General features: G+C 45.9%; 1 protein-coding gene, 1 long non-coding RNA gene and 1 pseudogene across 4 annotated transcripts in view; 1 reads left to right on the forward strand and 2 right to left on the reverse strand.

The window, feature by feature from the left end:
• The window catches only part of PTGR1 (prostaglandin reductase 1), a 30,538-nt gene extending 28,146 nt beyond the window's left edge, over positions 1 to 2,392 (reverse strand). For all 3 annotated transcript variants that reach the window (XM_016213714.2, XM_087822830.1, XM_016213713.2), the window contains exons 1-2: positions 2,288 to 2,392; positions 579 to 694 (exon numbers count right to left, since the gene is read on the reverse strand). In XM_016213714.2, coding sequence (XP_016069200.1) covers positions 579 to 684 — 106 coding nt within the window. In that variant the 5' untranslated portion in view covers positions 685 to 694; positions 2,288 to 2,392. The remainder of the gene's footprint in view (positions 1 to 578; positions 695 to 2,287) is intronic.
• A 2,492-nt stretch (positions 2,393 to 4,884) lies between these two features.
• Positions 4,885 to 5,381, forward strand: LOC107537623 (large ribosomal subunit protein eL29 pseudogene; annotated as a pseudogene).
• Positions 5,382 to 13,768: 8,387 nt separating this feature from the next.
• Positions 13,769 to 16,557, reverse strand: LOC107537635 (uncharacterized). Its single transcript, XR_001603243.2, has 2 exons — positions 16,500 to 16,557; positions 13,769 to 15,435 (listed from the first exon to the last, which is right to left on the reverse strand). It is a non-coding gene; the product is annotated as an uncharacterized LOC107537635 (long non-coding RNA).
• Between the last annotated feature and the right edge of the window lie 39 nt (positions 16,558 to 16,596).

Genomic DNA, 16,596 nt, shown 5'->3' on the forward strand with positions numbered 1-16,596 from the left:
CTGTCTGTACCCCACTGTCATCATCGGGCTCACCAGGACAGAGAGGAAATCCACCCATGATCTGATCAAAGCCATGAAGAGTAACGCATCCAAGCACAAGTTCCAATTACCAAGAAAGAAGAGGGAATCCTCCAACAAGACATCAAGGCTTCACATAGAGGATTTTGAAAAAGTTCCTGTGGCACATTGCCAAATGGCCACAAATATCTCCTATCTCTCTGTGTGGTCCTCTTTGCCACTCCTCCCAACAAGAAATCTATTTCCCTCTCCTTGATCTGAGCTTGGCTATGTGACTTGCTTTGACAAGTTTACTAGCAAATATGACACAAGTAGAGGTTTGAGAAGTGTTTGTACATGGGAGCTTGCTGATTCTTGCTGCTCTAGTTTCAGGAGACAACCGTGAAAATAAAGAGGTCAAACTAGCCTGCTGGAAAGGCCACACTGACAACTGAGGCCAGAGAATTGCGTACTACTAAATGATTATTGTTTGAAGTCACTAAGTTTTGGGGTAGTTTGTTATGCAGCAAAGGCTGACTGATACAGTCTCTTTCAACTCAAATCCTATGATTATGACTTACCTTCATTTTTTAAGGGTGGGAGCTCAACTGTCTTCATCTCAAAGTTACTACTTGTAGGGCTGCCTTCAAAGTGCTTCTTCAAGGTCCAGTTCTTAGCACGAACCATCCTGAAGCTCCTAGAACACAGAAGTCAAATGGATTATTATGGCTCCCTAGCCATTACACTGAGGCCAGGCAGCACAGTCTACCCATCATCATTATCATTTAGCATCAATCACATTTATCTAGTGTTCACTATGCTTTTGTTGCTGAGCTAAGCACTTCATATGCATCATGTCACTTAATCCTCATAACTACCCTATAAGATTGGCATTATTATCATTGCCAGCATACGATGTACATAAGAGCAAACTGGGGCTTCCTCTGAAGCCTCCAAGGCCAGGGAAAATGTAAACCAACACAGAAATTCTTCCCAGCAGTTGCTGATCTGGGGTGCAAATATTCTGTTTCTTGCCCCACATGAAACAAATCCTAAGAAATAGCATCAAAGAACCAACCAGAAGCCCATGCACATCTTTCCAATGGGTAGAACAGCAATTTTCGGCCTTTTTCATCTCATGGCATACATAAGCTAATTACTCAAATTCTGGGGCACACCAAAAATATATATATTTTTGCTGATCTGACAAAAAAAAAAAAGTATAATTTCGATTAATTCACACCAGACGGCTATTATTGCGTTGAATGTTGTCATTTTTTTAAAAATTTTATTTGACAATCTAAGGGAAAAGAGGTCAGGGCCCCTGACTGGTCAGGTATTGCATGTTTTGCAGATCCCAGCGGCACCCCTGGTGAAAACCCCTGGGACAGAGCAACGCGTTTTAAGACAGTCCCGGGAACAGCTGGACACCACCAGGTGGCGCTGCTGCTCCGCCCCGTTTTCAGACGGGAGTTTCCTTTGGCACCAAACGCGAAATCAAAGATTTGCGGGGATTTAAATTTGCCCCCACACAAAGCCGAGAGAAGATCATTCACGCTGCTGGGACTTGCCCCGCATCACGTGGGAACCGCACCTTCCCAGTCAGTGAACCAGCCGCTGACCCCGCGCCCCCCCCTCCCCCCGCAGCCCGGGGCGGCTTCACTCTGCCCCCGCTGGTGGGTGCGGGACACTCGCAGCCTGGAGGGGGCCCTCTCGCCTTGAAGTGCGGCGGTCAGTGGTCGCAGCAGTGGGAGCGGCCCCGTCCGCGGCCCTGCTGGACTTTCTGGTTTCTTTTCCCAAAATGGCAACGGCTGAGCATTCTGGATTCGCCGCAGGCCAGACGCCCCTTGGAAAGGGCCTGGCCGCAGAGGCGAGGAGCGGTCCAGCGGGCACCCCACCGACCCGAGCGAGGGGCCCAGGTGTGCGCCCCGGGCAGGCGCACTCGCCCCGCGCACGCCGGTGCCCAGCGAGGGAGCCTCGGCCCCTGCCTGTCTTCCCTCTCCTTCCACACCCGTCCCAGGTCTGCTGTCCCGCAAGTCCCCCGGGGCAGGCGGCCGCGCGGTGCAGCCGAAATTCTATCCAGGCCACGACCTTTCCCCCAGCACCCGCTCCCCATCTCTCCCAGACGCGGGGAGCCCAGGCATCGGAACCGCCGCCTCGTTTCCTCGGAGCTCAAGACCCCGAGCTTATTCTACAAAAAGAGAGGGAGAGTGGCCCGCAAACGCGCCCCAAAGGGTGTCTAGAAACAGCAGGAAAAAGCGCGGTGCGGTGGGGATCTTTCTGTACTTACTGCAGTCCGCGGGCTCCACTCCCCGGAGAAAGCGCTCGCGACTGCGCCCCAGCGCCCGCGGCCTGGATTTAGCAGGTTCCAGAGAGGGTGGGGCTTTCCCAGGGCGGAGCTGTTCCTGAGTGTGTGTGCGCGTGTGCGTGTGGGCGTGTGCGTGCGTGCGTGCGGTGTGCGTGTGTGCGTGTATGTGTGCGCGCGGTGTGCCGGTGTGCGTGCATGCGTGTGTGCGTGTGCGTACGTGTGTGCGTGTGCGTGCGTGTGCGCGCGTGTGTGTAACAGCCGCCCATCGGAGCCCTGCCCGGTGGTACTGTACCTGCACCGGTGTCCTAACTGGGGACCCGGCAGAATGCTGCTGCGCGGGAAGAGCGGTGGCCTCAGGTGGGCAGGTGTGAAGACAGGGCCCAGTGCTGGCTCTGGTCCCGGCTCTCCCTCACCCCCTCAGCTTGTCTGGCATCCATGCTTCCTCCCCGGTACCTTCCAGGAGCCAATTCAAGCGTCACCTCCTCTGCGGCCCTTCCAGACCCTTCCAGGTAGGACTGAGCGCTCCTGCCACTGAGGGCCCGCCCTTCGCAGCCCTGCAGCATCCAGCCCTAGACAGGTCCTCTCCCAGGCTCCAGATGAGTTCTAAGGAAGAGGCTTTGCACAGAGCAAAGCCCCAGCTTTTTTTTTTGACCACTCTGGTTTGAAACCAGCCTCCCCCACTTTCTAGTGGTGCAGCTTTGAATGAGTTACTTAACCTCTTTCTGCCTAAATTCGCCCCTCTGCAAGACAGGGGATAAGAATAGTGCTTTGTGAAAAATTAAAGATTTTTAATGAATAAAATGTGTTAATAAATGTCAAATGTTTTCTTCTAGCACGGGCGGGTGGTAGTCTCAATAAATGCTAGCTCCCAGTAACAATCTTTTGACCACCCCATTGGCCCTCAGTCAGTCCCAGGCAGCCTGCACTGTGTCCCATTCAACTATACACCCCCAGCTCCTAGCCCAATCCTTGTCAGTCATGTAATGTAAATAGTGAAACGGCAAAGGTGTTTAGATACCTTGAAAACTTCCCCTTAATTTCCTCCATCACCCTCTCCGTAAGATAACCAAAGTTACCAGGGCAGTATTTACCCTTCTCCATAACCATCCAGACATATACCAACAGAAGGTTGTTTCTCCCTGTTTTGACAAAAAATGGGATCACTCTAAAGATGCTACTCCGAACCTCTTTGTCTGATTTAACATCATGGACATCTCTCCAAGGAAACAGACACAAATATAACTTGTTACTTATATAGTTCATGGGTAACATTCCATAATTTGGGTGTGTGGTAACTTACTCCCCAATGTTGAGGTTGTTTCTGGTCTTTCTAGTCGTGTTTTGCTTTGTCATTATCAACAGGGCTGTGATAAGCATCCCTGTATGAAGAGCTTTACATTCTAATGCTTTTATTCCTATACGCTAGTTTCCCAGAAGTGAGATCGTTAGATCAAAAAATGTTTTTAATGTACTAGGATGAATCATATGAAACTCGATACTCAACCACTTTGACCTAAAGAAATAGTAATTTCATAAAGTTAGACTTAATATAGTGTCAGATTACATTCCAAAAATATTGCAGCAATTTACAGTCCTATCATCAATGTATAAGAGTTTCCATAGCCTAAAGCCAACCTCAGGACTGATGTTACTGTTGTAGTCACCGTTTCCCAATCTGATGCGTGCAAATGGACATATGCTCTCCTTCACTGCTGAGACCAAGGACCCAGATCTGACATTCACATCTGTACCCTCACACTTACCTGTATCATTTAGGATATTTATTCTTTCTTTTTTTAAAAAAAAAATATATATTGATTTTAGAGAGAGAGGAAGGGAGGGGAGAGAGAGAGAGATCAATTGGCTGCCACCTGCATGCCCCCTAATGGGGATCAAGCCTGCAACCCAGGCATGTGCCCTGACAGGGAACTGAACCTGTGACCTTTAGGTGCTTGAGATGAGGCTCAATCAACTGAGCCACACAGGCCAGGGCTAGGATATTTTTTCTTGCAAGTTATACAACACTCATACTGGATTAAAAAGGAAGGCAGATTTTATTGGTTTATGTGACTGGAAAGTCCAGAAGTAGGATGCGCTTCAGGATTAGTCCAAATCATGACCTGGCATATTTCATCTTGACACACTGCTTTCTGTGGCATCAGCATAATCCTAAGGCTTGCTTTCCTCATGGGACAGAATGGCTGCAGCAACTTACTAACCTAAAAGAGAGAGAAATATCCATGTTCCCAAATTCCTAGCAAAAGTCCTCCATCTGTCATTGATTGGACTGTCTCTAAACCGATCTCTGGCCAATTAAAGACTGAAAAGCTTAGGTCTTGGTTACCTAAACCAATCATGTGGCATTGGGAATGAAATTCCTTTTTTCTCTTTGCCAGGCTTTCACTGGACAAGGCACTAAATGAAAGATTGAGAACTTTAAGAAAAAGACTTCTTGGTTTTCTATTTAAGACAAGGGTAAGTTATAATCAGATGTTAGACACAGTATTGTCAGTTTAGCAGGAAAGTTTTGTTGGCTTCAAAAGCTTTCAACAAGTCGGGTCCCAGGCGCTTCGGGAGCTGTGGGCTTTGGTACAGACATGGCCAAGTCAAGAACCGCACTGTGCACAACCAGTCCTGAAAATGGCACAGAAATGGCATCAAGAAGCCCCGACCACAAAGATATGAATCTCTTAAGGGGGTAGATCCCAAGTTCCTAAGGAACATGTGCTTTGCCAAGAAGCACAACAAGAAGGGCCTGAAGAAGATGCAGGCCAACACCGCCAAGGCCATGAGCACACACGCCGAGGCTATCAAGGCCCTTGAAAAGCCCAAGGAGGTCAAGCCCAGGATCCCAAAGGGCAGCAGCCACAAGCTCAGTCAACTTGCCTACATTGCTCACCCTAAGCTTGGGAAACATGCTCGTGCCCGCATCGCCAAGGGCTTCAGGCCCTGCTGGCCAAAGGCCAAGGCTCCAACCACACCCCAGGCTGCGGGTGCAGGTGCAGGTATAGCTCCAGCTTCGGCTCAGGCTCCGGCTCCCAAAGGTGCCCAGGTCCCAGTGAAGTCTCCCCAGTAGGCCGGCCAGGCTTAGCTCAGTGGTTGAGCATTGACCTAGGATCCAGGAGGTCGCGGTTCGATTCCCGGTCAGGGCACATGCCCAGGTTGCGGGCTCGATCCCCAGTGGGGCATGCAGGAGGCAGCTGATCAATGACTCTCTCATCACTGATGTTTCTCTCTCTCCCTCACCCTTCCTCTCTCTGAAATCAATAAAGATATATTTAAAAAAAAAAAAAAAGTCTCCCCAGTAGAGGCCTCTGTCTGCAGAAGTGAGGACAGAAGGACTGGTGTGACCCCTGGGCTGCTGTGTGCATGGATGTGGTGTCCTCCTGTGCTATTTGTGCAAATAAACCTTGGGGGGGGGGGGGAAGCTTTCAACAAAATTATTGAAAGAATTCTAGGTGTCTCTAAGAGAGTGCATATTAGGTTGCTAGGGCTACCATAACAAAACACATACTGGGGTTGGGATTTCAATTTTGAATGTGAATTTTGGGGGAACACAATCCAGGCCATAACAGAGTGTTTGGCTAACACGTGGAGGAGGTGCATGGTGAGGAAGTATGTGGCAACCAGGAGCACTGGGTGACATGGGCACAAGCAACCTGGACAAACCCTAAAAGCACAACGCTGCATGAGAAAAGTAAAGAACAGAATAGTGGACGTAACCCAACACCATTTCTATAAATTAAAAGTTTATGTCCACAGCACACATTGTGCAAGAACAATTACAAAAAGCAAAACTACACATCAAACATGTCACTATAGTTGTGGAGAGTAGGAGGAGGGAAAAAGTAGGGAATTGGGAGGTTTCCTTTTTTCAAAGGAACACAAATTAATGAGAGAGAGAGAGAGAGAGGGAGGGAAGGAGGGAAGGAGGGAGGGAGGGAGAAAAACACGATAGATCAGTGGTGACAATATAGCGTAAACTCTGGTGAGCTCAACCCTTCGGCCCTGTGGCACACCCGTCCTCATCTTCTTTAAGCAGGGTGGACAGAGATTTTGCCACAGTCCGGCTCCACAGATACAGGACAACCTACTTCCCTCGTTTTTATCTGAAATATTTAGCCCAAGTGGTGACATCCAATTGCAACATGTCCTTTTCTGTCTGGGGCACAGAGAGTCTATGGTTTCCTCTGCTCTATAACACAAGTATTTATTGCAAAGTAACCAAAGTAAAAAGCATATGCAGTTTAATGGTGGAGAGCCTGCTATAAAGACTTTGAAAAACATCTGTCTCCTGCTCAGTATATCCAGGGGGAGACCATGCTGGTTCCCTGCCCAATATGCATTCTCTCCTTTGTCCTTCTCATGCACGTACCCCAGTTTCGTTCAGGGTGGCAGTGTGCTCAGGTAAAGAACTCTGCTTGTAGCTGGGGTTTTGACACAATTCTGGTCAATAAGACATACCCAGAAATCTAGTGGGTAGGGCTTTTAGGGAAGTTATTGTAACAAACTCAACAGACATGCATCTCTTGTCCACTGTCCTTCCCGCCTGGAATGTGGAGGTGCTTCTTGGTGATGCGACAAACATTTTGTGACCATGGAGAAGAAAGCCACTTGCTACCGATGGTGGTAGAGGCAGAGAATAGGAATCTGGTTTGTCTTTTTTAAAAATATGTTTATATTGATTTTAGAGAGATTGGAAGGAAGGGAGAGAGAGAGAGAGGAACATCGATGTGAGAGAAACATCAATCGGTTGCCTCCCACACGCACCCCAAAAGGTGCCCCGACTGGGAATCTAACTGGTGACCTTTTGGTGCACAGGACGCTGCTCAACCGAGCCACATCTGCCAGGGAGGGGATCTGATTTCTTTCTTTTTTTAAACATATCTTTATTGATTTCAGAGAGAGGAAAAGGGGAGAGAGATAGAAACATCAATGATGAGAGAGTCATTGATCGGCTGCCTAGCCCACAACCCGGGCATGTGCCCTGACCTGGAATCGAACCCCAATCGCCTGGATGCTAGGTCGATGCTCAACCGCTGAGCCATGCCTGGCCGGGCGGGGATCTGATTTCTTGAGCCCTAGATTTCCTACTTTGGACTCCTTGTTACTTGGGCGGGGGGAAGGGCTTTACAAACCATTGCAGTTTTGGTTTCTGGAAGAACAGCTCTGACTCCTGGGAATGGAATAGGCTCGTCCGTGCAACCCCCTGGTGAGAATTTATCAAGCCCGACTGTCCTTTAGCTGCAGGAGGACTGTTACGGCGATTGGTCAAGATGCCCGCACCCCAGCCGTTAGCCTGCGGAGTGAGAATTTCCAAAGCTCACCTGGCACATGTGGAGTGGATTTTAGGGAAACATCTGCAATTAATCATAACAATCCAGGGAAGCACATACCATTCTTGTCTTCCTCAAAGCCTCAGGAAACTGAAGTTCTAAGAGGTAAAAACAAGCAAGAAACAAACAAACAAACAAAAACAAAGACAAGATCACATTGGCTGGAACCTGAGAGAGCGAGCTCCAAAGCCCGCACTGCCCACCGTCCCGGGTTCCTTCCAGTGCAGGCGAGGTGGGTTCCTCGTGCAGGTGGCAACAAATTGAGGAAAGGCCGTTCTTATGTGAGATCTGTAAACTCCTATTAGCGAGGTTATTTCTGACATACGAATGTGCTGAATGTCGTGGAATGTCGCTTTCTCACCTGGCTTCTCCTCTTAGCCTCCCCTCCCCACCTCCTATCCACTCTGCTGGTGCCTGATGTCACCTTGAGGCGGGCTTCTTTCTGCCTCCTGATGGCTGGAGCTGGGGCTGGGGGCAGAGCAAATACAAGATGAACCTGAAACATCTTCTTGTACCAGCAAGTAAGAAATTTGTAAAATATGATGGGGACAAAAAAAAAAAAAATGGGGAAGTGTCAAGAGGACAGTTTGGTTTTTTTCTTGTTATAACATGAGAAATAACAGAAGCAGGTGCAGTATTTTTGTGATCAGGCATCTGTTGAAATAAAGGAAGGTGCATTTAAATCGGGAACCCCGCAGGTCTGGGCAGGGAAGGTCTCTCTGAATCAGCCTGTGACTTGGCAATTTTCTAGTAAGGGCGTTCATGTAGGGAGTGAATCAGGAGTTCATTAACCAAAGAGAGTTTTCGCTTGTTTTAAATTGTGAGTAATAAAAACAATGTTTACTTTTCCCCTTGATGACTGTGCACAAAGACCAACAGCTATTTGTATGTAGGGTGGATTTGAATGCTGGCCAGGCCTCTTACCTGCTTTGTACCTTGGGGCAACTCACATCTTTTTCATCTCTTTTCAGGGGGCAATTGCTTTATCTGTATCACAGGACAGATCATGCATGTTCATGTACCTGACAGAGTCGTGACATAATGAATATGACAACAATTTCCAACATCAAGGGGCTATACAGCAAGGTCTGTGATAGGAATGAGCATCCAGAAACACAAGGACAGGATCGGCAGACCTACTCCATTTTCTGCATTTACCCTCTAGATCCACTCCCCAACCTTCTCTTCACCAGTACGGCCCCTTCCCTCCAGCTTCTTCTAGGTTTTGGTGGGTCTGGTGATGATCCTCCCTATAGGTTACCTGGGGTTGGTCGTGTCCCTCTAACAAAAGTCACAGCTCCTTCAGGCTGCCCCTGAGCACACCTCCCTCCCGACTCCTTCAGGCCCAAGCGGGGTGGGGTGTGGGTGTGGGTGGGGCATCTACTCTGTCTTTACCATTCTTTGTCCTGCCAAGTTCAATGACGATGCAGAACACATAACAAGAGGAAGTCATTTGGGAGAAGTTGGCTCCATGACAAACATGGGTGCACAGAGGAATGGCCGTGCTGGGGGGATGGTCACTGTTAAGTGTATTAGAGTCTCTCTCCTCCCGATGTGGTCCCTGGACCAGCAGCAGCGGCTCCAGCTGTGAGCTTGTTAGAAATGGAAATGCAGAGCCTGGGGTCCCACTTCAGACCTACCCCTACTTCAGACCTACCGGCTCACAAACTACATTTTAAACAAGATCCCCGGGTGATTTAGACGCACATTTTACAATTTGAGAAGTACTATGTTCAAATTTTCTAGGTGAGGAGCCCAGAAAAATACTAGTTCTGCTTTGTTAATGGTCATCTGGGTACAAAGGTGTACATGTGTGTACACAGATGTGACATAAATGACCTTGTGGCCCTAATACTACTCTCTTCACATATCATTTTGGGTTACACTCCACCAGCTCAGGAAATGTCTCGCAGCTCCTGCAGGGCATTCTGGAGTCATGAAACTTGTTCTGGAGTCTCTTCCTGATATGCTCTTGTACCAGGTTAGCACCTCCGATGCTTGTCTGCTCCACACAATCCTACCTTCGCATCTCCACAGCCACGGGGTAGTCCCCTTCCACCAGTGTCCCACAAGCCCCACGGCCCTCCAAAGTTCTGTTGGTTGGGAGTAGGGTTTAATAGCAAGCACCCACTTCCCAAGCTACACGCCCAGCTAGAAGCTTCTGGCCAGGCAAGGTGAGTCAGCAAGAAAGTGGTGCATTTTCTTTGACCTTTCTGGAAGGCTTGGGAGAAGTAACAGCTCTTGGTTGGGTCCCAACAGCAGAAAAGGAGGGTTCTGCCCAGACACTTCTGGGCATGCTTGTTCGGGGCTAGGCTGATCCACAAAGCCCGCACTGGGCAATGTCCCCACCACGCTCCTTAGGCTTCAGGTAAAGCCTCTTGTCATGAAAGGAATAAAAAATGAGGAGCTGGTAGAGCGTAAATCTCAACTTTAGTAACCTCATGGGTCTCATACTTATGTGCCCTTCTTTCCTTGGTTTTGACTTTCTGGCCTTGTATGACCATAATAATGATCGTGGGTATGAATTTTAGTCCAAGTTAGTTTCAGGTTGCAAGCTGCTTTGTTATTATTTCTCCCTGGCAAATGCCTTCAGCTTCCTTGCTTTTCTCTCCTCCGTCAATTACCTTGGCAGAAAATCATGCAACCAGACTGACTAACGGTTGTATCTCATCACAAACAATCCGAAGAGGCACAGTCAGTGCTGCCAGCAACCCCAGACATTCTGCAAGCTGTTTGCTTTCTCACACATGATAACAATTTTACACTTTCTTTTTGTTCTCAAACAGCCCTCACCAGATGATTTTCCCTTATTGAGAAGCAGAAGCCATTAGACCAGAGATCTTGTCTTCTCATGGTCAAAGTCACAAACTTATCTGTATCTGCACCATTTTCTCTTTCCTTCCTGGGATGGTGGAGGGAGAGTCTCTCCTCTCACCAACGGTTAATGCACTTGGGTTGCATCTCCTCTAACCTTCCGAGGCTACATGGGTTCTTTCTTTCCTCCTGCACAATCAACGAGAATGCTTTCCACTGCAAACACAAAAACAAAAATCACGTCTAGACTAAAGGTTCCCAAATTTATGTCTCTTGCCCATGCTCTGGAGCAAGACACTGGAGTGGGTATTATGCTAACTAGTAGGTTCACATGTCCTTAAGCTTCCCATGTGAAAACTTTACCATAGAGAACGTTTCTGAAATGACCGTTTATCTAGATTATTCAGGTGAAATGTAGATAGAAGTCAGCCTTCACATTGGAGATCTTTTTTTGCAAATGTTTTTCCTCCCTTTAAAAACAGAGAGCCAAATGCCAGTGTTTAAATTGTATGTTTGGCTTAAAATCCTCTTAACCACCATCCTGCTATGAACCATGCCAGAGGAGTGGGCACTGGAGCTATGTTTAACTTTCCGCTTTTGCCTATGAAACCAATCAGGTAGATTTAGTTTCCATACTTAGAAGCTTGGCTTTAAAAAAGTGCTTCATTTATGAATTTGAAAGAAAAGCTAAGAAAAATAGAAACCATTGTAAATTGTGGAATTCAGCCTTTGAAAGACTGTGCAGGAATGGGTAGCACTCTCGGGTGGACAATTCTGGAACTGGCATAGTTTCTTTTGGGTACATTGCAACCAGTTGCAAAGATACTGGGCCAGGATGAGTTCTCTCCAAAATCTCTGCTCTGCAAGATTTTGTGTGTCTCTCTGGTGAGCCAGCAGGTAGGCAGCTGGCTTCTGTCTCCCTGATGACCTAGCAGGTCCAGGGTATAAACCCACTTGGAGTGGACTGTGTGAGTTGTGATTTTTCTGCTTGCTCTAAATAAGAATGCGAGAAGAGAGGGAGAATTGTGGAACGAGTTTCTCTGGGGAAGTCACTGAGTGGGCTGAACACTAAGGAGTAAGTGAATGTGCCTGGCTGGGCGTGGCTCAGTGGTTGAGCGTCGACCTGGGATCCAGGCAATCAGGGTTCGATTCCTGGTCCGGGCACATGCCCGGGTTGCAGGCTCCATCCCCGGTTGGGGGGTGCAAGAGGCAGCCCATCGATGACTCTCATCATTGATGTTTTTCTCTCTCTCTCTCCCCCTCTCCTTTCCTCTCTCTGAAATCAATAAAGATATATTTTTTTAAAAAAAGAAAGAGTAAGTAAATGTGAAAAAAGCTGAAACAGACTCAGAATCCCCCCACCCTGTTCTTCAAGTGGATGCTGATAGAAGAGAGAGGAGGCAAATATTAACTCTTTAAAAAAAAAAAAGTAGGTATATGTTAACAAAGCAGAAGAGAGGTTCTATCACAAAATCTGACAAAATTTAAAACTGGGATTGGCAATGAAATTTGTAGTATTCCTACTACATAAGCCACCTCACTCATATGCAGGCCTCTGGGCTAGCCGATACGACCAAAAGGAAGTTTTGAGCAATGCTGGTTTTGAGTTAGCTCCCTCTAGTTTTATATTATTATTTAATTTTTAAGAAAAGATTTTGTAGTACCAAGTCCTTTCCTCATAAGTATAAAGAACTTTAAAATACTGTAATATCCCAAATATAGAATGGTTGTTTTTCTTTTTCTTTTAAAAAAATTTTTTTACACATATCTTTATTGATTTCAGAGAGAGGAAAGGAGGGGGAGACAGAGATAGAAACCTCAATGATGAGAGTCATTGATTGGCTGCCAAGCCCGCAACCCCAGAATGTGCCCTGACCGGGAATCGAACCCTGATCTCCTGGGTCCTAGGTCAACGCTCATCCGCTGAGCCATGTCCGGCTGGGCTGGAAAGGTTGTTTTTCAATGACTGATTTATGGAAGAGTAGGTAAAACTTGTGCTCACATAATACAAATTAACGTTTAGGCCAAGCAAGTCAATAAAAGTATGAAGCATACGAATTTGAATGAAAAGACCTTTTAAAAGTCTTGTATCCAGAAATTATAACAAGAGGTCTTCTCTCGTTTTAGGTAAATGGAGATTACAGATATAGCCACACTGGTCTATGACTTTTGATCAGACCAATCAGTAGTCATCCAGCACAGTAATACAAATGTCAGCTATCTAGGAGTATGAATTATGACAACCCTACTGCTATGATTGGACAGTATAGACCCATTAGGCTAAAATTTATGGTTAGAGCAGTTCTTATCTTTACGGTTTTGTCACTGGATATGTAGACAAAGTCAAGCAAGTCTAATTTTTTTCACTCAGATTATTCACCTGGTGGGTTAGTCAACTTATCCATTAGTCAGAAAACATTTTTTAAGTGCCAATTATGTACAAGGCATCATGGGAACATAAAGAATTACATGGCATGGCCTTAATTTTTTTTAGACTTTTTTCTTTTATTTAGAGTTTTAAGTTGCAGCAAAATGGAGGGGAAGGTGCAGAGATTTCCCATGTGCCCCTTTCCCTGACGCGCATACCTTCCCCCACTGTCAACATCCCCGCCAGAGTGGGACATTTGTCACAATTGATGAACCTACTTTGACATATCACAGTCACCCCAAGCCCATGGTTTACATCATGGTCCATTCTTGGTGTTGCACATTCTATTTGTTTGGATAAATGTATAACGGCATGTCTCCATCAGTATAGTATCACACAGAGTATTTTCACTGCTCTAAAAATTCTCCATGCTCTGCTCATTCATCCCTCCCTCCTCCCAACTCCTGGCAACCACAGGTCTTTTTTCTGTGCCCATAGTTTTTTCTAGAATATCATGTATTTGGAATCCTACAGCATGTAGCCTTTTCATAGTCCCTTCTTTCCCTTAGTAATATCCTTTAATGTTCCTTCATGTCTTTTCATGGCTTGGTGACTCATTTCTTTTTAGTGCTGAATAATACTTCACTGCCTGGGTGTACCACAGTTTATCCATTCACCTCTAAAGGACAACTTGGTGCTTCCAAGGCCTGGCAGTTTTGAATAAAGCTGCTGTAAACGTCCATGTGCGGGTTTTAGTGTGGTAATACATGTTCATCTCCTTTGGGTAACTACCAAGGAGTGCAATGGCCAGATCATATGGTAGGAGTATGTTTAGTTTTATAAGAAAATGCCAAACTGGGGGATAAACGGTGATGGCAGGAGACTTGACTTGGGGCGGAGAACACACAATATACAGAGGTTGTATTATAGAACTGTACACTTCAAACTTATATATACTTTTATTAACCAATGTCACCCCAATAATTCAATAAAAAGAAAAAAATGCCAAACGGTCTTCCAAAGTGGCTGCACCATTCTGCATTCCCACCAGCAGTGAGTGAGAGTTCCTGCCGCTCCACATCCTCTCCAGTGTTGGGTGGTGTTGGAGTTCTGGATTCTGGCCACTCTGACAGGTGTGTAGTGATATCTCATTGTTGTCTTGATTTGCATTTCCCTGAGGACAGATCATCTGAAGCATCTTTTCATATGCTTATCTGCCATCTGTATATCTTCTTTGGTGAGGTATCTGTTAGGGTCCTTTAAAAGGCCTACCTTTTAATCCAGTTATTTGAGTTTTAAGAGTTCTTTGTACAGTCCTTTGGGTGACAGTCCTTTACCAGATCGATGTGTCTTTTGCATATGTTTTCTTCCATTTTATGACTTGTCTTCCCATTCTCTTGACATTGTCTTTTGCAGAAGTTTTTGAATTTTAATGAAGTCCCGCTTATCAATTATTTCTTTGATGGATGGTGCCTTTCGTGTTGTATCTTTGAAGTCACTGCCATACTCAGGTAGGTCGGATTCGTTTCCAAACTGTAATTTTATTTTTCTAAATATATGTTCTTTGAAGCATTTCTTTCTCTATTTTGAAGGGAAATATTTTAATTTTGAGACTTCTCACAACGTGTGTGAATTGTGAGTGTACTTGCAAATTTGCAAATGTCATTATTAATAGAGACTTCTATTTTGGACTAAGTATGTATGCTTGGTCTGTGACAAGTGAACATCAAATGAAATAAAGTTTATGAAAGTTTCAAGTCCATGTTGACACTAGGAAATTAATCATATTCCATATGACTTTCCAGTGGTGTTTATCAAGACTTAGAAATCCCATAGAGATCAATCCCAATGACCAGAATTCTAAATATAGTTGTGGTCAAGTTGCTAATCACTCAACTCTGTGAGCCTATGAGTTGACTAACTCATTGAAGTCGTTTGGCTAAAGTTTATCTGTAAAGAAATCATTGTTTACTATGCTTATTATTTCTCCTTGTATATACCATATGACGAAATTCAAAGTACAAATAGATAAGGAATGGAATGTAGAGGCTGCACCTCAAAATTTCATCTGTGATCAGCTAATCTTGAACTTTGGGCTAAAATAAATAGAGGCAAAGGCCAGAGTGTAGGTAATAAGAATTTGTTGGCTTAAGACGTTAGTGTACTCAAAAGGAAATCCTGTACCCAGTGAGCATCCGTTTACTACTTCTTTGGCTCTGAGGAGAGAGTGGGGTTGTCACAGGAGCATGATGCCTGCGGCTGTGGTGAAGGAGCTGTCCTCTGCTCAGGGCTAACAGCTGCCACCAACGTGGGAACAGTGGCACTGACTGGAGCTGTAGTAGTTTCCTAGGGCTGCCATAACAAATGACCACAAACTGGATGGCTTAAAACCACAGAAATAAGTATTTTCTCACAGTTCTGGAGGTTAAAGCCTGAAATCAAGGTGTCGGCAGGGTTGGTACCTTCTGGGGCCTCTGTGTGAGCATTTGTCCCATGCTTCTCTCCTAACTTCTGGTGGTTGCTGGCAGTCCTTGGTGTTCCCTGGCTTGTGGTAGCAGAACTCCGATTTCTGCCTCCGTCTTCACAGGGTTGTCTTCCCTGTGTGTGCGTCCCTGTTTTCACACAAGACATGAGCCATTGGATTAGGACCCACCCTTTTCAAGTGTGACTTCATTTTAATTAATTACATCTGCAAAGACCCTATTTCCAAATAAGGTCCCATTCACAGGTAGTGGAGGTTAGGACTTGAGCATACCTTTTTGGGGAGACATAAATCAACCCACAGTGTGTTGAATTATGAGCCATCACCAGTGTGTAGGCAAAGAAACTGACACCCAACAGGGAACTCTGCACATGGATCTATTTACTTGGAGGGGGAAAAAAAAATCTTTTTCTCCTCCAGCCAGGCAGTGTGCCTCAAGCACCCCCTACTGGCAGAGTTTAACATCTAGCCAGGCAATGGGGCAATTGACCCTGACTCTAATAATTTCAGGTTAGGTGACTCTCCTGTGTGTTTCCATTAATTCTCTCTCTCTCTTTCATACACACACACACACACACACACACATATACATAAAATGATAACTTATATGATAATATATAGTGTATGGTATATGCTATATAATCTTATATATATATCTTTACCTTGTTTCATTTTTTCTTTTAAAAATATATCTCTTATTGACTTTAGAGAGAGAGGAAGAGAGAGAGAGAAACATCAATGAGAGTCATCCATTGGCCGCCTCCTGCACGCCCCCTGCCGGGGATCGAGCGGAAACCCGGGCCTGTGCCCTGACCAGGAATTGAACTGCGATGACCTGGATCCTAGATTGATGCTCAACCGCTGAGCGACGCCCGGCTGGGCTCATTTCATTTTCTTAAAAGAATCTATTATACCTTAAAGTTCACTTGCTTATTATCAGTTAACCTCCGCTAGAAGACATGCTCCCAGAGGTCGAGAGCCCTGTCTGCCGTGCTCACCCCTGTGTCCCCAGAGCCTACAGCAGCGCGTAGCTCAGAGCAGAGACTCCACAAGTACTCGCGGAGGGAATGATAGGCACAGTTTTTGTTGTTTTTTTTAGGCAACGATTTTCATGTTACTGTACAGGCTTATGTAATATTTGGGACACAATTACACTAAAACATTATTTGTTGTTTACCTGAAATTTAAATTTACCTGAGCGACCTGTATCTTTTCTGGCAGCCGCACGCCGGGAACTCACTGGGCAGTACCTGGAGACCTTCTGATGGTCACGCCTGGCCGGGGCGGGGTC

This window comes from Miniopterus natalensis, chromosome 12 (assembly GCF_054644295.1).
Source record: "Miniopterus natalensis isolate mMinNat1 chromosome 12, mMinNat1.hap1, whole genome shotgun sequence".
Classification (NCBI taxonomy): Eukaryota; Metazoa; Chordata; class Mammalia; order Chiroptera; family Miniopteridae; genus Miniopterus; species Miniopterus natalensis.